At 42.1% G+C, this 24,577-nt stretch overlaps 1 protein-coding gene across 2 annotated transcripts in view; it reads left to right on the top strand.

The window, feature by feature from the left end:
* The window catches only part of ULK4 (unc-51 like kinase 4), a 951,013-nt gene that overhangs the window by 459,532 nt on the left and 466,904 nt on the right, over positions 1-24,577 (top strand). For both annotated transcript variants that reach the window (XM_077491567.1, XM_077491568.1), the window contains exons 28-29: positions 6,356-6,407; positions 6,508-6,652. In XM_077491567.1, the coding sequence (XP_077347693.1) occupies positions 6,356-6,407; positions 6,508-6,652 (197 nt within the window). The remainder of the gene's footprint in view (positions 1-6,355; positions 6,408-6,507; positions 6,653-24,577) is intronic.

Below are 24,577 nucleotides of genomic sequence, written 5' to 3' on the forward strand. Positions count from 1 at the left end.
CCCTCTCCTGTACCATGTCCCCAGTCTCTGACCCTCTCCTGTACCATGTCGCCAGTCTCTGACCCTCTCCTGTACCATGTCGCCAGTCTCTGACCATCTCCTGTACCATGTCGCCAGTCTCTGACCATTTCCTGTACCATGTCGCCAGTCTCTGATCATCTCCTGTATAAAAAATTTTTTTTTAAAACAGTCATTTTCGGTATCGGTGCTGTTTCGGTATCGGTTTCGGTTTTCGGCCTAGTGTACTTTTCATTTTCGGTATCTGTTTCGGCACCAAAAAACCCATTTGGTGCTTCCCTAAATGGAACCCCTCTTTAAGGGCAGGTATGCCTGGAGGGATCCCCTCCTTAAAGGCACAGGGACGCACATGACGCCCAGAAAGAGCACAATGGCAGCGAAGGCTTTCTACAGCTTACAACCGATAAACTGATTGCAGATGAGACTTTTTTTTTTATTATTATTATTATTTCTTTTTAACATTAATCACTCTGCTCCTAAAATAGTAATAGCGAACAGCCACATTTGAAGTTTTGTTACGTGATTTGGGTTGAAATTCATTCATCCATTCTAATTTAAATTTGTGCAGTTTCCAACCATAAAAATTAAATTTTACGTTATTTAATGTCAAATTCACTTTAACATGACTACCAGTGTTACAACAGATGTCTGGTGAAATCTAATGAGTTTATGGAAAAACAAAAATGATGCCATAATCCAAAGTATTATTTGATGTGTTCTAATTATAAACTTAATAACTTTAGTGCTTTTCTGAATTGGCCAACCTTTAATTGGACTTAACAGTAATTAACGACCCTTTAATAGTTATGGGATTGAAGGTAAAAGCTTTTCCAAGTTCTTAGTTGGCAACTGTGCGTCTTTGGCTGCCCTTTAAATTGACTTAATTTTCATTTTCAAGTGTAGCCATTTGATGGATGTTTTTTGCTGTGCTGTTCTACATTTTAGTGAAACGTGTAATCAAAACACAAGTACATTTTGCTGGAAAATATGCTAATATATGTACTCTTTTGTTAAGTGTAAAAATACTGCAATTATCTTATTTGTATCTGCCTTAAAAACAGTTTTATTTAATTTTATTATGTTCTGCTCACCCAGGATACCTCTATCAAACATTTTGTGGACCCTAATCCACATATTACTTTTAGAAGAAGTCGATTGCTGGGGAGACCATCTCACAGTGAGCCTCTTTGATAGACAACATGGGGAGGATCAATGTGGGACACACCCAAAGGGTACATACCATTGTGGACATTGCTACTATTGTCACTTTATCAATCAACTCAAGGATCCTTTGGTAATTGGACCTACTACCGTCTGGCCCAGACATTTTGTCAATTGTGAAACAAGGGGCATAGTTTCCTTACTGACAGGCGGATGTAATGTGTTCTGTGTGGGTAAAACAATGCGTATACTATGTCAACGTATTAAGGAACATGTAAGTCATATCAGGGATGGTGTGCCTGAGAGCCCCATTGCAAGACATTTTAATGAATGCTGTCCACGTAATTTGGACACCCTCCGGTTTATAGCAATTAGTAGAATACATCAAAATCCCTGAAGAGTGAGGGGAGATTTCCATGATCACATTTTGCGTTTGGAATCACGCTGGATCTTTCATCCTAATGTGAACTACACTACCCCCTGGTTTAAATGATTTTGTAAGCTATGCCCCTAATAGAGCCCTATCTGTCATTGGCCTATGTTATACCTAATGGATCTTTGCACTATACATTCACTAGGTCTTTTCGGGTGGTTTATTTAGAGATAGGTTATATGCCCTCTCAATGGTGAGGGGACTTTTTTTTCCCACCTGTTTTTCCGTCTGTTTGTGTGTCTGTCTAGTTGTGTATGTGTGTATTGGTGTCCTGATCTTCAATGTGTCCTTGCTAGGTCTCCATTGGACGTTTGGTAGTAGACATTATATTTATGCTATTTGGAGATCTTCCTTCGGCCTTGATACATTGAACTGATGGAAGTTCTGGTGAGCCAGTTTGACCTTGTGTTGTTGTTTTTTGTCCTTTGATGAGTACTGTTGCTACTGGTTGGTTTGTGGCGATGCATGGGCTGGAGTTTTTGGTTAGGATGTGCCCTGGGGGAAGGTGGTCTGACCAGCTGGTGGTGCTGTCTGTGCTTTCCATTTGAGACTGCCAGGTAGTGCGAGTGTGCTCTTGTGTTGAACGTACTTCCGGTCGAGTGACCATAATGAATAGTCGAACGCTTTGTCACTTTGTCTTCTGTTATGCATGGATGTCTTGGACAGCGCACTTGCCCCTTCCCCCTGGAAGTACCCCTTTGTTCGTATTGTGCAAAAATTTGGGAAAAAAATACTGCGCTAAAGAAATCTCTCAAAAATCTGTCTAAATATCTAAAGGCTGCGATTGATACGATGTGATACACACCTATAATTGATTATTGTATGAGTTATAGAGTATATTTTTATTATTCACTTAGTTGGGTTTTTGCATTATAATTTTTGACTAGTTATAGTGTATACATATTATTCTGTTATAGGTTTTAGATATATTTTTTTAGATTTTTGTAATTGTGAGCGCGGTTTAAATTCCTGACTTATATTGTTCGTATTGTGGACAGTCGGTTTGCATTGGGTGGTTTTTGATGCCCTGTTTTTTGAATCCATGAGGATGGGCTGTAATAGGCTATTCTTTGGTTTGATTGCTCAATGCAGAGAGGCCCTGCCCAGCACTCTGTCGACCGCCCTTCCTTTGGGTGTATATATAGGGGCAGGTTGGCTTTGGGGATTTTCAGGCTGGACTGCGAGTTCCTCAGGAGACCCGGATACTTATCGTATGGGAGGTATTTCCATGCATTTTGCAGAGGTGTGAGAAATGTGTACCCTTTATTTGTGTCATTGGTGGACAATATATATCTCAATATTGGTAAGCATTGTTGGCTGGATGTCGGTTTCTCTGGTCTAGTCCACAATGGGTGGGTGGTGATTTATCCCAGATACTGATATGTATATACGTGTTTGTTATTAGAATAAGGATCCTTTGACTAAGTCATTGTTTGATAGATATGCACTTGTTGCAGGGATTACCTAACCTCTGATTGAATTTTGAGTGGCTCATCATATCCAGGTGGGTCATGTGTGTTTTTTACAACACAACAGTGAGTTTGATGTAAATACCATGTATCCTCTGATCTAGCTGAGTTTCTGTATGTTGGTGGCTGACTGGACGTTTTTATCTTTGGTCCTCCCTTAGCTCGGACACGCCAGACAATTTTGAGGTACACTTATAGACTTTGTTGAGTGCTGTGTTTTTTTGGCCTTGTTTTTTGCTCCCTTCAAGTCTCAGTTTCCTGTTCTTAGCTGACGGGACTGGCACCCAGTATGGTTTTCTGCTGCTGTAGCTCATCTGCTTCAAGATTCAATGTGTTGTGCATTCAGAGTTGGTATTCTGCATACCTTGGTTGTAATGAGTGGATATTTGAATTGCTGTTGCCTTTCTATCACCTCATTGTCTGCTCATTCTCCTCTGACATCAACAAGGCATTTTCGTTCCACACAACTGCCGCTCACAGGATATTTTCTCTTTTTCGGACCATTCCCTGTAAACCCTAGAGATTGTTATGTGAGAAAATCCCAGTAGATCAGCAGTTTTTGAAATTCTCAGACCAGCCCATCTGTTACCAAAAACCATGCAACGTTTGAAGTGTCTTAAATCCCCTTTCTTCCCCATTCTGATGCGCAGTTGTCTTCACCACGTCTAGATGGCTAAGTGCATTGAGTTGTTGCTATGTGATTGGCTGATTATCAATTTGTGTTGCCAAGCAATTGAACAGGCGTACCCAATAAAGTAGCCGGGGAGTGTAAGTCAGAGATGCAAAGTCAGTAGAGGAGTTGCGAGACACAGACAGAACCAGTTGTCTCTAACATGAAGTGTTGGAGGCTGCAGGCAGTTTTCAATATTTTGGATGTGTGTGTATATGTTAAGATCTGTGTGAGAGTGGGAGTATTGTGATAACTGAAAAAAAATAGATGGGACAACAGTCTTTTTGATTTGGGACTCTCTGCAGTGCAGTCCAATGTATACTATCCAGCACTGGGTAAAAAGACACTTCATAGTGTTAAGTATTGTATTAGCAGATACTGTATCAGACTGTATCAGTTATACAATATTTGCAGTTTGCCTAACTTAGTGCTGCCCTTTTTTTTAAGCTTGCTGCAGATGACACCTAATTGCTAGTTTATTATATTATGCTATAAAATGGAGTTTAAAGAAGGATTTCACTGTAAAAAAAAATATTAAAAGCCAGCAGCTACAAATACTGCAGCTGCTCACTTTTAATAAATGGACACTCACCTGTACCAGGATCCAGCAATGTCGGCAGCCAAGGCAGATCGATCGCTCAGCTCTCGGCTGCTGCCGCCGCCATTCTAGGTGAGGGAATCAGGAAGGGAAGCGTTGCGGCTTCACTTCCCGGTTCCCTACTGTACATGCGCGAGTCGCCCAGCGCAATAGGAATGGTCCGCGCTGTCTCTGGGACCCGTGTGTGTCCCAGCAGACAGCGTGCTGGGACAGGAAGAGGCATAGACTCCTGTGGGAGTCTATGCCCGGAAGTGGGTGCAAATACCTGTCTTAGACAGGTATCTGCACCCCCCTCCCCCCTGAAAGGTGCCAAATGTGACACCGGAGGGGGGGAGGGTTCCGATGAGCGCAAGTTCCACTTTAGGGTCTAACCCCGCTTTAACCACTTGCGCTATAAACAAAAAGAGTGACAATTTTGAAAAAAAAACACAATATATTATACTTTTTGCCCTAATAAATATCCAAAAAAAAAAACTTCAGTTTAGGCTGATATGTATTCTTTTACATCTTTTTGGTAAAAATTACAATACGCTTATATTGATTGGTTTGTGCAAAAGTTATAGCATCTACAAAATAGGGGATAGATTTGTGGAATTTTTATTATTATTATTATTATTTTTTTTTTACTAGTAATGGCAGTGATCGGCGATTTTTAATGGGACTGCAACATTACGACAGACACATTGAACACTTTTTTGGAACCAGTGACATTTATACAGCGATCAGAGCTAAAAATAGCCACTGACTACTGTATAAATGTCACTGGCAGGGAAAGGGTTAACACTAGGGGGAGATCAAGGAGTTAATTGTGTTCCCTATGTGTGTTTCTAACTGCGGGGGGATAAGAGTGACTAGAGGAGGAGACAGATTGTTGTTCCTACTGACAGAACCGGGATTTGTGTGTTTACACACACAGATCCTGGTTCTCGCTCTATCACGAGCGATCGTGGATGCCTGGCGGTCATCGCGCATCAGCCAGGGGGCAAGCTGCAGGCACACCTGCTACAACGTTGTAAAGAGCCAACGTACAGCTACGACGGATCGCGCGGGGGGGCAACCTGCCGCAATATGGTCGGGAAGTTGTTAAAGTGTATGTAAAGCTTATTTTTTTTAAAGGATAGGTTCACTTTTTTTTTTTTTTTTATAAATAAATCCCAGCTCCCCTATGTACCAATATAGCATTAATGTACTGCTTTTTCAGAAATAAAAAAAAGCTTTTGATTTATCCTACACATTCCTTACCTCGTTGTATGTGCTTGTATAAAATGCTTCTACTTCCTGGACAGACTTTACCTCATTGTATGTGTTTGTTGTATAAAAGGCTTTTCCTCCTACTTCCTGGACAGACCTTAGGACGTGCCACAGGAAGTAGTTCACCAGCTGACCTCATTAACACACACCCTGCATTATCTACCCACATTTCCACTAACTTCAGATAGTTCTCAAGGTAGCTTTTGCATCTTTTACTGGTAAAATTTTGTGTTTTTGCATAGTATTTTTATCTGAAGAAGCAATAATTTCCTTCCTCCCACACGTTGACTGTTTCTGATAATTTACTCATTTTTTTCCAAATTTTCTGGGAAGTTGGTTTCCAGACAAAAAATATAATAGCTAAGCGGGTCTAAGTGTACTTTTGAGGATTAAACCTAATGTAAGCAATCCACTTTCAGTGTGTATGATATTTTCATTTTGAAGTTTTATCTGGATAGAATAATAGCGAGCCCTGGCAGGTTTAGCTATAATTCTACAATATCACAAATAACTTGCTGGTTTTGGGGATCGCCCTTATTGATTCTAAGAGTTGAAATAACTGGTAAACATAGTTTAAGGAAGGACTGCAACAGGACTGAAATCTTCTACATAGGTAGTAAATCACTACGTGTCCCCTAGAGGATGATCATTTTAATTATAGAGTTAGCCTGTAAGACCCTTTAGTTTGTGGTGATACTGATTCTATTTCTGTTCTTGCAGTAATTCAATCCAGACCCTTTCTTGCTCTGTTTTAGGTTGTGGATGCTATCCTCCCACCTTTAGTCTCCTTGGTGTGCAGCCAAAATGGTAAGCTAGGCCACATCAAGTATGTCTTCATGCAGCTTCAACATTTTGTTTCAATTACACAGCTGTATGGTAACATTCTTGGCTTTACTTTTTTTTCTAGTGGAATGGAGGCTTTTCAGCTTGCGGCTACTTGCAGAAACCACATCACTACTTGTTAACCATGAAACTGTGGCTGAGGGAAGAAAGGAAGGCCTCCAGTCAAACAGCACATTTATGTCTCTGGTCAGAAACTCATTAATTCCACAGTAAGTTTCTTTTTTTTTTTTTCAGCTGAGCCCAATAGTTGCTAAATGCTATTCTGTTAACCTTTTCTGCCTCTATAGTTATATGTATTTGTCATCTGTTTATCATAAATGTTTCTATGATTCAGTTAGTATGAGATCCACCTTCCACAGCATCCCATAAATGTTTCTATAATCCAGTTAGTATGAGGTCCACATTCCACAGCATCCCATAAATGTTTCTATGATCCAGTTAGTATGAGGTCCACCTTCCACAGCATCCCATAAATGTTTCTATGATCCAGTTAGTATGAGGTCCACTTTCCACAGCATCCTTTCTCTCACCTCTTGACCATGGAATAACCCTTGAAATCATTTTCACGTGTTATGCCGCGTACACACAACCAGACTTAGGTCCGACAGACTTTCGACGGAGTTCTGACGGAGTTCTGACAGAGTTCTGATGGACTTTCCGAATGAACGGACTTGGCCACACACAATCACACCAAAGTCCGATGGATTTGAATGTGATGACGTACGACCAGACTAGAATAAGGAAGTTCATAGCCAGTAGCCAATAGCTGCCCTCGCATCGGTTTTTGTCCGTCGGACTAGCGCACACACACGAGCGGATTTCTCGGTAGGAACTGGGTCCGGCGGAGTTCTGGCGGAAAAATTTGAAACATGTTCCATTTCTAAAGTCTGTCAGACTTTTGCAAATCAAAAGTCTGCTGCAGCCCACACACGATCGAATAGTCTGCCGGAATCATTCCGTCAGACTTTTGATGTTGAAAAGTCTGGTCGTGTATACGCGGCATTAGAGAACCCTTTATAAACTTTACAGCTCATCGTACATTAGCCACACCACAGTGTAATTAATCAGAGTAGCTACCTTACACTGGAGGCTAATGAAAAGAATATCATGGGACATTGGTGGTCAGTGAAAAAATACCTTTTACATTGAGGTTCAACGAGAGGAATGTTTCTTACATTGGTAGTCAGTTGGAGTATGCCTCTCTACAGACAGCTAACATGATCATTAACGTAAGTGGTTAGAGAGGAGCAGCTCCACTTCATCCATTCAGCTGGTAATGCCATATGTCAGAACTATGCGTTAATTGTTTGGCCGGAGAACAATCCACTTCCCACTGCTCAAGGAACTCCTAGCAATCTTTAAGGGAACCCTATTTGAGAAAGACTGTTTTACAATGGTTGGCATTTTCAAAGTCTACAGATTCTTAAAGTATACAATATGTCTAGCCAAAAACATTTTCCAATTTTGGATATAATGGTGAAAGATTAGAACTCCTATTAGATTTTGATTGGTTTCTGGGGCTTCATTAGAGAGATTTTTCTTTACGTCCTGACATAGTTACATAGTTAGTAAGGTTGAATAAAGACACCAGTCCATCCAGCTCAACCTGAGCGAGCGTCCACAACCGTCCCTATCCCCGTACACTGCACACTCACATCGGTCCCTACCCTCAAGGAGCCCACAATCCAAGGTCGCCATTCATATACTAGGGTAAATTTTGGACAGAGGCCAATTAACCTACCTGCATGTCTTTGGAGTTTGGGAGGAAACCGGAGTACCCGGAGGAAACCTACGCAGGCACAGGGAGAACATGCAAACAAACAGAAGTGAAGGCAAATTTGACACAGGAACACAATCAGCAGTAAAAAGCTGATAGGTTCCCCTAATCTACTAACAAAAACATATTTTTATTTATGTTGCTGTGGGAGTGTAAACATCTCGAATGAAGCCCTAAATATGGTAGTAAAACCTAACAGGGGTTCTAACCCTTCACAGCGCTATTCAAAACAAATAAAAAATGTTTGGATGGACATGCACTTTAACTAGTGTATGAGGTGTAAAAGATCAAGTGCTCAGTATAAATGGGTATTATACCCAGTGTAAAGGTACCTACATCCTAAGTCATGATATAATTGTACCAAGAAAACTCCTGTTGCCCACCCCACTTCTTATCTAATTAGTGTATGAGGTGGCGTCCTGCGTCAATTAACACCTACTAACTTCTATGCCTTCAAAGGCAAAATGTAATGGAATGAGCCAGGGGAATGCGTACAGAGGTTGCGATTGCGACCTGGCTCCATGCTTCAAGGGGCCTATGCGGCTCCCCTCTACACTTGGATAGGAGCGGCATGTAGACCCTGGCCAGAGGCCCTTCATGGTTTCTTGCACCAGGGCCCTGACGGTTCTAGTTATGCCTTTGGTAGGAGCTCTTACAATGTCTTATGGACTTAAGACTAAACAGTAAAAATATAAATAAATAGGCTGTATTTTAATATGTTTAATTTCACTTAGCATTGCAATTGATACTCCATGAAGTTTGTATTTTTATAAGGATGGGTCTCAAGTTACAAGACCTGCACGCTGTCCTACTAACACTCAATTTTAGTCAAGTATTTGCACTGCCTCTGCTAAATACTTATTTTATTTCTATGAAGATTACAGCATCGGGGTTTGCAAAGGGAAGGACGTCATATGACGGTCTCCCGGAAATTCATGTCTGCGATGTGGCCATCATTTGGCTGTATTGCAGATGCCAAGAGGTTAAAATTTTAATTTAAAAATTTTAAATTTTAGAAATTGGTATGCATTGCAGATATAGGCAGGACTTCCACATGAATCCCTAATGACATTTGTTGAGTTGAACTGTGTTGCCAGGTAATGGGACAGTTACTTCTTTTGAGTGGCCCTATCATTTACATTGTTTTACTGCAGAATCTGTAACTGCTTCATCAGTAATAATTTTATTTTCCTATTCCTGTTTTTTTGGTTTCTTTATTAAAATCCATCTCTACACAATCCTTGATTTGGTTTACATAGAGCAGGGAAGGGTTATAACATCTTTCAGTCGGTTGCCTGTATTCCCATTGAGAGGGTTTCCTCTCACTTCCAGAAAAGTCCAAGTGTCAGTATTGCACTATATCAATTTCGCCCACTAAATGTGATTGTGTGTTGTAGACCCATATGTCAATAATCAATATTTCTTCTCACCACAACACTCCTTTGTTGTGGAAAAGGAAAATGTTATTTTGGGTCACTATGACATCACTAACAATCCAACATATCCTGGCCACTCAGGTCCCTTTTCTTAAAGTGTTACTAAACCCAGAACCCGGCATTCAGTATATCTGGTCTTCCCCAGTACATAGAACATGGAACTGCAATTATTTTAGTAACTATAAATTGCTAAATACCTTTTCTCATCAGCAGTATATTGCAGTCTTGTGACTTCTATCAGTGTCTGGTTAAAGCTTGTAGGAGTAATTTTAATTTTAGGACAATTCTCTGCTGATTGTCCTATGAGGCTGCAGGACCCCTGACCCTCTGTCTAAACAGTTCCGATTGGCCCTGTGCTGATCACATGCTCTCTACCAAGAAAAAAAGAAAAACTCCAGCAATACACACCAAACTGTGCATGTGCAACTTGCCCCCAAGTCTCAGTTCTATCAGGAGATGGTTTTGGGACTGTGGAAGAAGGGGAGGATCAGATAAGACAGGATCAAACAGCTTTTTTACACAATGCAGAGAATTAACCCCATTAGGTTCCCATTAGGTTCCACAGTCAGTATAACAAGCATGCTTTACTGCATATACAGACTGATTTTACTGTTGTGGATTTAGTAAGACTTTAAGGCAGTGTGTCGGCAATTACCGCAAAGAACTTATGTAGTAACCGTACCAATGAGATGCAGCTCCAGAGTGGTCTGATGTTCTATTTTCTTGATAATTGAATATTGATCTATAGGTTTTCCTACATGTACATGAGGAGCCCTGATTGCTGTATCCAAGTGACAAACCATCACCTGCATAACGATCCTTGGTTATAGGGTCGGTATGTGCTTAGAAATCTCTCCAATGGTGACGGAGGCAGCGGTTTAAAAGTAGGGAAAAGTTAGAACCTGCCCATAGCTCCCACTTATCTTACTTCTTGCTTTGGTGCCACGGAGCAAATCTCAGCAATAGAGGTATGGACGACGCTGCCTTATTCTTATCTAGTTTAAAAACTAAAAAAAAAGTTATGGCTGGAGTTTAGATTTAAGATAAGAGACTTTTCAGTAAACAACTTTTAGATGTGAGCAGCCATTCCTCTAGTGCCCCCTCCTCTTCTCTGAAAGCAGATACATCCTGAGTGAAGGCCGGGGAGGTAGTAGAACACTAATGACTGTATGCACCGTATCTTCTGTACCTGTGGGCTTCTGCTTAGTACGATTTTTCATGTCTTATTAGCTGATTGCATTGCCTCGAAAATGGCTTCATTGGATATTTGTTGACAGCTTTCTATCACCATCTGCATTGTTCTACTCAGCTGGTCTAATTTGCCGTTATTCTGTTGAAGAAGATTAAGAGAAGAATTGTGCCTCTCAGTTTGCACACTGACACTTTTCTTGTTTTTGGCAGAATGTTATTATTTGTTTACTTTCTTACGGACGGTTACACAGTACAGTTGCTTTGCGAATAATGATATTGTCAGTATGCCTGGTTTCTAGACACTGCTAGATAATGGCAAACAAATTCTAGTTCTGTATACTTATAGGCATATTACAAATTGTTTTTATTGTCTATACATAGAAGCTTTATCTTTATATTTTTATTTTATTATCTAATTTCCTTTCTTTATTGTAATGTTTCACTTTTACTAAACCTCCATCCTGCCTTCCTTTTAAATCTACTATTATTGGCCATATATAGACCTCACTGCCTAGCCAGTTAGGCATGAACGCACAGGGGGTTATTTACGAAAGGCAAATCCAAGTGCAGTCACTCTAAATCTAAGGCTACTTTCACACTGGGGCGTTGCGGGCGCTGGCAATAAAGTGGCGCCATATTTAGCGGCGCTTTACTGTCGCTTTAGCCGTGCTATGCGGCCGCTAGCGGGGCAGTTTTAACCCTCACTAGCGGCCAAAAAAGGGTTAAAACAGCATCGCTTTGCAGGCAGGTTTGCAGCGCTGCCCCATTGTTTTCTATGGGAAGGGGCGCTTTAGGAGCAGTAAATACACCACTCCTACAGCGCTCCAAAGATGCGGTTTGCGGGACTTTTTTGACTGTCCTGCAAGCGCACAGCTCCAACTGTTTCAAGGCACTTGCAGGCACTATTTTTTAGCTCTGTAGCACCTGTAAAGCTCTCCCGTATGAAAGGGGCCTAAGGCATAGATCTGAAATGAGTGGAAGCTCTGCTGATTTTATCATGCAATCATGTGCAAGCTAAAATGCTGTTTTTTATTTTCCTTACATATCCCTCTCAGATCTACAGCAACTTTACTTCCAAGTGCACTTTCAGGGCAAAGTGGATTTTCCTTTAGTAAATAACCCCCACAGTGTATAAGGTCAGAGCTGCAGATCTTAAGGGGTTAATATACATGTCTAGTTTATAAATGCTGCTATTTAACACCAATTGATTACTAATCATACCATGACTGCTATGGAGACTTATTGTATGACTAAGTTGGGCTATTTTGCTTATAATCTTACAGAGATTGTGACTTTTAAACTAGAACTGTTATCAGGTCGGGCCAGTTTCTTAAAATGTATCTAAATCCAAGAACAAGAATGTAATTTATTGCAGCTTACCAGTCCTTAAATGTGATGGCTGCATTAAGCCTTGTGCAAACAGGCAGAATGTCAGACGACATTGGTCGATTCAATAAAAACTAGCCAAAATTTGTGTATGGCAGCCAGTCCGACAGAAGTAGAAAAACCACAAGCCAACCAGCTCACAATTAGCGCTCTCAGCCATCAGCTGAAGTGTTCTGGCGGGGAGGCTGCCACCTGTCAGGACATAATAGTTCAGCAGCATAGACCACTGTACTAATGTTGTATTGTTAGTACAGCGGCTTCAACCTGACCTGTCTTTTGTCAGGCTTTTTTGCCTTCAATTTCACCTGGTGATCTTGCCAGGAACACAATTCCTGTCCTAGGGTGTGATATAATACTCCTTCACTGTACTATATCAGTGAAGTCACAGCATGGTCCATCCTATGTTGGTCACTCCTAAATCCAATTAAAGAACACCCTTTCTCCCATCTCTATACCTGTGAAAAGTGTTCTGTAGTTCAGAGGTGAGTTGGTCTACCAAAGCCAGCTGCAGCATGGCCAATACATCACTTCCCTTTGCAGTGTCATTATTGAATGTGTAATACTTAGTGGTGTTAGCTAACAGGAAATTGGCTGTCAAGATCCCTTCCCGTCAGCATTCAGACACTGGAGGTGGAGGTCCAGCTTAATTGACACTGGGGGACAAACCTCTGCAAATATATGGGAGGAGAGAAGGCTGTGAAAGAGAATGATGTGATGCCACTGACAGCATTGCCACATGTGTAATATCCATGCAGAGAGTGACAACCCAGAGCCTGCCTTAGCATTGTTAACTGAGTGATTGTCAGTTGTTGGCAGGATATGATTATTGTAATTGTACATTTTTTTTTTTTTAAATGGCAAACATGTCATACCTGCTCTATGCAATGGTTTTGTACAGAGCAGCCTTGATCCTCTACTTGGGTCCGCTACCAGCATTCCTGGCTCTTTCCCCCCAACCTCCCCCCCCCCCCCCCCACCCATCAAGTGTGCCATAGAAAAGCACTGTCAGGATCCAAGCTGCAATCTGAAGCCATGCTGTATGTGTCCATAGTGGCACACGACATGGTTCAGCCCTGCCTCCCCATGCTCTCCTCACAGGCCCTGATTGACAGCAGCGAGAGCCAATGGGTTCCATTGCTGCCTCCATGTCCAGTAAGAGGAGAGAGAGCTGAGAGAGTCGCTGCTCTCTGACACAGAGCATTATCGTGATCAGACACAGGTAAGTATAAGGGGGAGCGTGGGGGGCGGGGGGGTGGTGGCTGTACACAAGTTTTTTTACCTTACTGCAGAGAATGCATTAAAGGGTAACTCCACTTTCATGAGAAAAAAAATGGCAAATAAAAAAAATATAGAATATACAATTACGACACAAGTCATATTGTAGTTTAGTTAAACGTTATTAAAATTACCTTTCCTTTTCAATCTGCAGTTCTGTAATGTTCTGTAAAATGGAATATGGCTACCTGGAGGTGTTCTGTACACACAATGTGTACAGAATGCCCCCAGAAACATAATTAGGAACTATAATTAGCAAAATATTAGGAACAGGCCACATCTAATCACATAGTACAGATGGGCTGTGATTGGTCCTGTCTATACCATGTGATCACTGTGACCAATCACAGGTAGCAACACAATTGTAGACAATGAATGGCATGAAGGGAAGCCATTTGTTTACAGTAATCATGTGATCTGCTGTGATTGGTCACAGTGATCACATGGTCCTGGCAGCGGGGCCAGTGCAGTAATCAGTCATCGGCTGTGTCCGATCACACTGCAGCGTGACCGTGTTCGATGAAAGCCCCACCTACCCGTCATTTTACCGGCCACATACTTAAACGTTTTCTGAGTTCTTTAACATGCATTCTACTCGGTGTCACATGGCCTTTTATTCAAAATGCTCCTCTGAATGTGCATTACAATCTTTATCCTTTCAAATGAAAAGTATGTTCACCTTCAAGATGAGTGGCATACAGACTTTCCGTTAGATGAAAGGAGATTGCATCCATGTATGGGTGGAAAAGGTTTCTACTGCAATGATTTTAAAGAAATAGATTTTTATATCAGCTTACCTGTAAAATCCCTTTCTTTGATGTACATCAGGGGACACAGAGCCATAGTAATTACTATGTGGGTTATATATCGGACCGACAGGTGCTGGACACTGGTACGCCCCTAAGGCGTGTACTTCCCCCATATAACCCCCTCCATTGCTGGGAGTCCTCAGTTTTGTAGCCAAGCAATACAAGTGTATAATAAGAAGGGAGGGACCTCTGTGTCCCCTGATGTACATCAAAGAAAATGATTTTACAGGTAAGCTGTTATAAAAATCCTATTTTCTTTTCTTACATCAGGGGACACAGAGCCATAGTAATTACTGTGTGGGATGTCCCATAGCAATGGCAACTGAAGAGGGGGGAGGGGGGGACAGAAAAAAACAGGAGGCCAGGGGACTCATACTGCAGCCTGCAGTATAATGTGCCCAAAGGCAATATTCTCATGACCTTTAATATCGATTTGATAAAATCTGATAAGCGTATGAACCAAAGACCAAGTCGCAGTCTTACAGATCTCAGCCATAGAGGCCGGATAATGTACCACCCAAGAGGTACTAATTGTCATATAAACATCCCCCGATGGGGGATGTTCAACTGAACCTTATTAGTGGTAGATACCTCAAGAGCCTGTGCTGTACGCAACAAAAGGGTTAAGTAAGACACTTGACTTGTGAGGCTACTCCTTCCCTGTTAGGATCCTCCGAAGAGGAAAAATAAGCATTTTCCAATATTTGGGAACAGCTACCCGATCCCCAGCCTCCTGCACCTCAACAAAAGAGCCCTGAGGACTAGATGGGAATCTGCTATGTTTAGCCATACTATGGGGAGACATCATAGCATTAATCTTCTTTCAAAAATGTTTAAATGGTAGGAAAAAAAAACTGTTTGTATGATACATACAGGGACTGAAGTGTTCTACCCTTGACGGCTCAATCTGACTAGCTGTATCCCTCTCAGGGGAGGATGACATTCTTTTGGAAAGGGTTTTTAGTTTGTTGTGTATCCATTGACCCCTTAGAACCCTTGGAGGAGTTCCTGGTCCCTTTGCCACTCATAGCTTACAGCACAAAGCAGAGGCACTACCAGAAAAAGAATGTAAACTTGCTAGGCTATAGTACAACACAATAGCTTCTATTAATCCTAGCTTCTTACAGTACAATGTGTCACCAAACCTGGTCCAGCCATCCTCTCTGCTCTGTCCCTCCACCGCCAGGAAACAGCTTCATTCACAGTGCTTTAAAAATTTCCTGGATATGTGGCCGATATCTGACACCGTTAGCCATGCCCCCCTCCCAGGGTGGAATACGGCCCCACCTCTTCCTTTTTCAAAGGAGAGCATTTTTCCGTGCGAGCGGCGTCTGCAGCATGGCGGGGGAGGTAAACCCTCTGCTTTTTCAAGTGGCCGCTGTCTGCCCTCATACACGAGGAGATGAGCAGATGGGGTAAGGAACACAGGACAGGGAGAGGATGGATGGATCAGACTGCAGGGCAGGGATAACGGTAATAGGTGGGACAGGGTAGGGACCAGGACAGAGAAACAGGATCAGAAACGCGGGTCACAGGTTCAGGGCACAGGAACAGGATCAGGATCACAAGCAGCAGGTCAGGGCGCAAGGACAATAGCAAGGCAAACGTGAGTGCTTGCTGGCTATTTATAGGCCTGTGATTGGCCTCAAGTGACACCTGATTGCAGGAGGTGCTGTCTGCTCCACACTGCCAGGATCCATCCGCTGGTGGACGCCAATACTGCAGCCCAAGGATGACCTAACATCGGCAGGGAAAAGCTCTCTTGACAGTTCCAAACTGGTCCTGCTGGTGGACCTCAGTACTGCACTCCAAAAGACATATCAGCGGATGGAACATTTCCTGACAGAAGGCTTCTGCTGTTTCCAGCGTCAGGATGGTGAGTGCTCAATACAGCCCCCAGTGGTGACGCATAGATATGACAACACTAAACATAGAAGGAGAAATTTGTTCGAAAATCTCCCTTACCTTATCCTCACAGCAGGGTTTTATCAGAGCTAAAAACCCAATCTTCACCCTTCACAGTAGGCTCCGAGACCTTAAAGGAAACCTTCAGGAAACAGGGAACTCTCAGGTTAACCCACAATCTTGGACCTGCAACAGCACCCTGCCAGTAAAACTTTATGGCCTCACTACCAAAAAGTACTGGATCCCTGGGCACAGCTCTCAAAGAGAAGCATTTGCAAGCAAAACCTTGTTTCTTCGAATCACAAGACCCGGGTACCATTCATTTAGCCCATGATAAAGACATCAGAACGGATCCAGTCAGCATGGCTGGCTCTCATCAAGGATTACTGCCCATTGAACTCAGCACAGCACATCTTTTTTTTAACATAAAGTGCACAGCACATGTTTACTCGTGCCCAACACCTTAGACACTGTCGAAAAAAACTGAGGACTCACAGTAATGGGAGGGGTTATATGGGGGAAGTACACGCCTTAGGCCAGTGTCCAGCACCTGTCAGTCCGATATATAATCCACATAGTAATTACTATGGCTCTATGTCCCCTGATGTAAGAAAATAAAACTTGTTTTGCCAAGCAGAGACAGATAACTATTGGAAGGGTTCTTGGAACAAGGCAACTAATACCCAATTAGTCAAACACATAATTTATACAGTGAGCTACAGTACATTCTTGAATAAATAAGAGTATTGCAAAATCCATCCACATATAGAAATTCTTCAAAAAAAATCCAAAAAGGTATCACATACATGCTTTTTTTATGAAAAAAATGTGTATGTACTCGCCCTTTAGTCTTGCAGAGTTTTGAGGGAGGCAATAAATACTGGTTAGACTTGCGTGTACATGGCACTTGACAAGTGTGCACGAACCATGAAAATGTGTAGCTGATGTTAAGTCCACTTTAATCATGTTCCAACCATGTAAATAATATTGAATGGGCTAAAGTATTTCTTTATGTAAAGTTTTGTATAGGGCTAAAAAAAAAAAAAAAAATAATATGTGGTCATTCCTTTTACTGCAGTTATTTCCCTAAATAGTTATTCATTCAGCTTCTGCTGGTTCATCTCTTGACAGCTGTCACAACCTTTCCTAATCTTCACAGCTATTAGCTACTGCCAATGGAAACGGCACTACCAATTACCTGAATTATACCGTGTTTCCCCGATAGTAAGACACCCCCGATTGTAAGACGTATCGGGAGTTTCATAGGGGTCGGCTAATATAAGCCGTACCCCGAAAGTAAGACGTATGTCTTACTTTCGGGGAAACACGGGGGTATTGCCGCCTCCAGTGACGTACGGTACTAAGAGTGGGGCGGGGGGTGCGGGCCGCACCCTGGGGGGGGTGCCAGGCCAGCGCCCTCCCCCTCTGACTGAAGAGACAGCGCCGTTTTGATCAGTCTCGGCCGAGCAGAGTGAAGCCGCCTCCCCCTCCTCTTGTATGGCTACACAGTGCTGTGTATGGAGGAGGAGGAGGGGGAGGCGGCTTCAGTGAAGCCGCCTCCCCCTCCTTCTCCTTCATGGACAGCACTGTGTAGCCATACAAGAGGAGGGGGAGGCGGCTTCACTCTGCTCGGCTGTGAGTGACAGCCGCTGCCCAAGACTGATCAGAACGGCGCGACGCAGGTGTCACTGGCTCTGTGCCCTCCCGGAAAAAGGTCAGTGCATACAGAGAGAGACCAAGGAGGGGGAGGGGGAGGGGGGGTGTGAAGAGATTCTCTGCAGCTCTTGTAACCGCAAGATGCAGCTGAGGAGGACTACAAGTCCCAACATACCGGGCTGTGTGTGCTTACAGTTCTCCTCTGCTGAGCATAGCAGCTTTGTATGCTTGGACTTGTAGTCCTCCATAGGTTAAAACAAAAAATTTGACACTTTTTATTCCAATATAAGACATACCCCGAAAGTAAGACATAGTGGGGCTTTTGGGGATAAAAAGAAAGTAAGACACTGTCTTACTTTCGGGGAAACACGGTATTTAGGAATGTAAAAAGAGAGAGGATACTCATATAACGTATGTGGTTGTAAAACATTGTATGGAAAAAATAAATGGAAATATATAGCTTAATTAAAACATATCTATTATTCATTGGCTCCTTTGAACATCATATTTCTCAGACTCGGGAAATGTTCTGCTCTTTACAAGGCAAAGAAATCAAGGACAGATGGACAACTACTATTAGCACTGTAATGTCTTCAGATGCAAGTAATGCATTTGGATCATAGATTGCATTTATGAAAGATAGGGTCAATTACTAGTTGTAAGCCACAATGCTATAAACATAGCATGGTAAATCTGCTAAAGGTTTGATAGTTCCTTAACATGTTATGAAGCAATGACTCTACTGACTGACATTTTGAAAGGCGCCAGGCTATTTACAGAAAAAATTACATAGCAGGAAAAAAACTGTTAGGCACTCAAACTCCTTTCTGTACAGTTTTCCAATAAAATATGCTGCAAGCAGCATCAACGTAGGAAATGATGTTATAGAGCTAATTTTTGCCCCTAAATTCTGGGACTTGGGTTGAGAAGGCCGATGCTGTAACCTATTTTCCAGTAGGTCATTCTTTTCCCCCCCTCAGAGAAAAGCCTGCATTTCCCTGCAGACTGTTGTTTTGGCTTATGATCTATCAGTGACATGTGCAGTTAGCAGTGGGATCAGGAATCAGAGAGGAACCACACTTTGTGCTTTGGATTCAGGCCAGTACACACTATAGTGGGAGGTTCTTTGTCTGAGGTTTACAGACACTTTAAGGGAGGCATTCTCTTTTAATCTTGAAAACTTTCAGTCGAGCTACTTCACTCACAGAAGCTGTATTTAACCACCCCCCACCCCTAAATTCAACTGCTTTTGGATGTCACAGTGTTCTGGGATACACTTCCTGTGTCCGGCCCGGTAAAGTACAATTACTTAATATATGGAAATAGGATTTTTCACATACTGTAAAATCCCTTTTCTTGGAGTACTTTGCAGGATCCGGGTCCGCTCCCGCTCTGTTCTTAGGATCCACTACTACTGCTATCAAAACTGAAGCATTTTGGGAGTGGGAGAGGTTATACTGGGCTGACCTTTCATCTTTGCTGCCAGTGTCCAATCTTCTGAAAGCAGTGGTCCATCCCAATCTTCCTAAATACTTTTCATGTGTCCTGTAATGTTTCCATAAAATGCTTTTTTTTGAAGAACAAGTCAACAATCCTATATCTTGATCATACAGTACAGGACACAGGCTTAGTATGCATAGACCGTTATGGGTTATAGACTCCTACCTTCAGTTGAAAGGACACTGGCAAACCTTTGAGAACATGTCCCTGGTCATCTTCTGTATACTCCTAACACGGTCTACGAGTCAGTGTTTTGCTAGTGTCCTAAAGCACCTGTAACCCTGCACAGACAAAGCTAGAGGGAGAACGAGTAAACTACAAGAGTTCTAAGCAGTGCGCTATTAGTCCATTCAAACTACAAGTACCTCTTTCATGGTGGAAAACCATGTTTGTAGTTTTTTTTTTTTTTTTCCATTCACAGCAATCTGTTTCAAAAAGTGACAATGGGTGCAGGGAAAGGATCCCCCACCTATTGTCAAAGAGGAACGCTCTGGTGGCAGGTGGTGGGTGCACAGGAACATGTTACACACAAAATATGGGTGTAACATGCTCCCAAGGGTGAACTTAACCTTTTAATGCGTCTGGTTTACAGTTTTCCTGTTTATTATAATATTTTTTTGTAAGGCCCCGTTAACAACACGTAGCAGGAACGAGTGTTCCCGCTACAAGGATTTCAAACAGTGATTGTCACGTGATTCTGTATGTCACATAAGGTCAGCATATTCACTTGACCTTCTTAATATGATTTTTAAAGGTGCAGTTTGCCACATGACAATCACCGCAGAATTGAATAGTGTTTAGGGTGTCATTGAGGAACAATGGCACCCAAACGCACATGACACATTCACCAGCGATTGCCACCCCATTTTGAATCGCTGGCATAATTGCACCGATTCTGCCTGTGATTCCAATTTACAAAGTGAGAATCAAAGGAAAGAGAAAGAAAGGAGTTAGAAGATGAGAGAGGTGGTAGGGTGAAGGTGGGTAAGGAAGGAAGGAGGTGATGCGCTATTATATCTAGGGTGACCAGGTGTAGTGATTAGGGGGGTCGATTAAAGAGGAAGTAAAGGCAAAGCATAATGGACTACTATGCATCGCATAGTAGCCCATTATGTGTCACTTACCTGACATAGGAGCCAGCGAAGTCACCGCTGTCCCCCGTAGTTCGGCGCATCCATCTTCACGGTGGGTCTCGCCACTCCGCCGCTGTCATTCGGCGAAGCCGCGATGACGTCACTCCCGCGCATGCGCATGGGAGCCGAGACGCGCGCCATTGCGCGTCATCTTAGTCATCGAGGATGCCACACTCAGTGCGCCTGCGCGCCACTGTCTACATTGCATGCGCCGTAGACAGCGGTGCCCGTCTTCGGGCAAATATCTCTTAAACCATATAGGTTTGGGAGCTATTTCTTGGACCTACAGGTAAGCCTTAATCTAGGCTTACCTGTAGGTCAAAGTGATTTGTAAGGGTTTACAACCACTTTAAGTGATAGTGACATGTCTAGTGTTTCAGGGTAGGGCTGTGTGGTCCAATGTGTACATATTTGTTTGATAGTTGAACAGTTTTTTGAAATCCATTGTTGGTTTTAATTGATTTCAACTCCATTCATGCTAAGATTCAGTGTTTTCCAGGCCTAAGCTATGACCTGTTTGGCAGCTGTGAATAAGTGGATCAAAAATGTAAAGTTGTATTTATCAAATCCATTATGCTTGTGATTTAATAGTGCCTCAAATGGGTTTTGTAGAGGAGTTTACTATATAGTCAGAAAAAAATATGGTAGACCTTAGTGCAAGACTTCCATGCTAGAGGAAGGTACCCATTTTGAAACAACTACTGTAATTGAACTCCAGTGCTGAAGCGTTGTGGGAGCAGGCCTTAATAGATAACCAGAGGGATCTAGGGTCAGTTGAGGCAGTCATAGTATGTAAGAGTAGAATGCCTGAGGAAGCCTAATAATGTTAAAAATCCTAAGGAGGTTTGCGAGGGGAAAGGAAGGACTGCTAAGAAAGTGGAGATGATAAGCCATGCAGAGGTTTGATTTGTTTCCCATATAGTATGGGAATGTGGAGATCGGGTTGATTAGTTTGGTTCTATCCTTGGCAGCCAGAGGAGATTGGAGATTTCTGTGGCTTCAATACTTACACACAAAGGTATCTTAAATAAGGCATAGTATTTAGTCAGACAAGCAACTTTAGTATTTGGCTCTCTGGCAACCCTAGGCCTTCTTAGGTTTTAATTCATAGCATGATGCAGGTAGGGAGTCCAGACTTTTTATGGTGCCAGATAAACTGAGAGATTTGGGGTTGTAGAAGTTAGATAGTAGATGTGGGGGTCTTAACTGGTAGAACTCCAAAGTAGTAAAGCTGTTTTTTTGTAGGAAGGTTATATTGATTGTTGCTACCCTGCCTAGTCAAAAAAAGGCAGTTTGGGTTTTCTGTCTTGCAGTTTTAAAGTGGCTGTAGCTGTCTCAAGTAAGTTTCATATACAGTGCCTTGCGAAAGTATTCGGCCACCTTGAACTTTTCAACCTTTTGCTACATTTCAGGCTTCAAACATAAAGATATAAAATTTTAATTTTTTGTGAAGAATCACCAACAAGTGGGACACAATTGTGAAGTGGAACGAAATCTATTGGATATTTTAAACTTTTTTAACTAAAAAAATGAAAAGTGGGGCGTGCAAAATTATTCGGCCCCCTTGCGTTAATACTTTGTAGAGCCACCTTTTGCCGCGATTACAGCTGCAAGTCGCTTGGGGTATGTCTCTATCAGTTTTGCACATCGAGAGACTTAAATTCTTGCCCATTCTTCCTTGCAAAACAGCTCGAGCTCAGTGAGGTTGGATGGAGAGCGTTTGTGAACAGCAGTTTTCAGCTCTTTCCATAGATTCTCGATTGGATTCAGGTCTGGACTTTGACTTGGCCATTCTAACACCTGGATACGTTTATTTGTGAACCATTCCTTTGTAGATTTTGCTGTATGTTTGGGATCATTGTCTTGTTGGAAGATAAATCTCCGTCCCAGTTTCAGGTCTTTTGCAGACTCCAACAGGTTTTCATCCAGAATGGTCCTGTATTTGGCTGCATCCATCTTCCCCTCAATTTTAACCATCTTCCCTGTCCCTGCTGAAGAAAAGCAGGCCCAAACCATGATGCTGCCACCACCATGTTTGACAGTGGGGATGGTGTGTTGAGGGTGATGAGCTGTGTTGCTTTTACGCCAAACATATCGTTTTGCATTGTGGGCAAAAAATTTTGATTTTGGTTTCATCTGACCAGAGCACCTTCTTCCACATGTTTGGTGTGTCTCCCAGGTGGCTTGTGGCAAACTTTAGACGAGACTTTTTATGGATATCTTTAAGAAATGGCTTTCTTCTTGCCACTCTTCCATAAAGGCCAGATTTGTGCAGTGTACGACTGATTGTTGTCCTATGGACAGACTCTCCCACCTCAGCTGTAGTTCTCTGCAGTTCATCCAGAGTGATCATGGGCCTCTTGGCTGCATCTCTGATCAGTCTTCTCCTTGTCTGAGCTGAAAGTTTAGAGGGACGGCCAGGTCTTGGTAGATTTACAGTGGTCTGATACTCCTTCCATTTCAAAATGATCGCTTGCACAGTGCTCCTTGGGATGTTTAAAGCTTGGGAAATCTTTTTGTATCCAAATCCGGCTTTAAACTTCTCCACAACAGTATTACGGACCTGCCTGGTGTGCTCCTTGGTCTTCATGATGCTCTCTGCGCTTTCAACAGAACCCTGAGACTATCACAGAGCAGGTGCATTTATACAGAGACTTGATTACACACAGGTGGATTCTATTTATCACCATCGGTCATTTAGGACCACATTGGATCATTCAGAGATCCTCGCTGAACTTCTGGAGTGAGGTTGCTGCACTGAAAGTAAAGGGGCCGAATAATTTTGCACGCACCACTTTTCAGTTTTTTATTTGCTAAAAAAGTTTAAATTATCCAATAGATTTCGTTCCACTTCACAATTGTGTCCCACTTGTTGGTGATTCTTCACAAAAAATTTAAATTGTATATCTTTATGTTTGAAGCCTGAAATGTGGCAAAAGGTTGAAAAGTTCAAGGGGGCTGAATACTTTCGCAAGGCACTGTACCTGTAAGTCTTTTCAATTGTTAAATTAACCATATGTAAAAATGCTGATTTGTGAGGATGAAAACTAACCTTTGTTTTAGCACAGATGCCTTTAAAGTATTTACTAATCCCATAATATGAGCACACTGTTTTAATATATAGTACTTTCTTGTGAAGGGTATAGAAATTGCTTTTTCTTTGAATTACTGCAACCCATTGCTTGTTTACTCATGTATAACAGACCTCATATATTTGTTCTTTTCATAAATATCTGCATTATATTGGGGGACTTTGTGTCCCAGTATAATAGGTTATTTTTATGTCATGGAAATGCATTTTTCCATTCTTTGTAGAAATTGCAACCAACTTACAATAATTTAATTAATAAAGGATATGTGTAATTTAAAAGGCTTTCACAAAACTTCTTTTGAAATGAAATTTTTAATTAAAACATCTTTTTTATTGCTTTCCGCATACTGTATCACTAATAATCTGTAATAAGGCAACATTCCTAGCATTACAGAAAGAACCTTGCATGCTACACACTGTTTACTTGAACGTCTATGACTTTTTCTTAAAGCAAACTAAACCCCCAAGAAAAAGATGTCTAGGCAGTTGAGACTTTTGTTCAGAAGAAACTTTGCATTTCTTCTCTGGCCAAAAAAAAACAAACTATTAGCTCTTTCTCGTAGCAATTTGTTGCGAGTGTATACACTATAGACATGGGCGGCACAGTGGTGTAGTGGTTAGCACTCTCACCTAGCAGTAAGAAGGGTGGCTGGTTTGTATCCCAACCACGACACTACCTGCCTGGAGTTTGCATGTTCTCCCTGTGCCTGCGTGGGTGTCCTCCTACACTCCAAAGACATGCAGGTAGGTAATTGGCTTCTTTCCAAAATTGGCCCTAGTATATGAATGGGGACCTTGGATTGTGGGCTCCTTGAGGGTAGGGACTGATGTGAGTATGCAGTGTACAGGGATAGGGACAATTGTAGACACTCACTCAGGTTGAACTGGATGGACTGGTATCTTTACTCAACCTTAGTAACTATGTAACTGCCCAACAGGTATCAACAGTGCAGTGTATTCTCTGGCATCTGTAAG

This window comes from Lithobates pipiens, unplaced genomic scaffold, assembly GCF_037356315.1.
Source record: "Lithobates pipiens isolate NorthernLeopardFrog02 unplaced genomic scaffold, aLitPip1_a1.2 Scaffold_19, whole genome shotgun sequence".
NCBI lineage: Eukaryota > Metazoa > Chordata > Amphibia > Anura > Ranidae > Lithobates > Lithobates pipiens.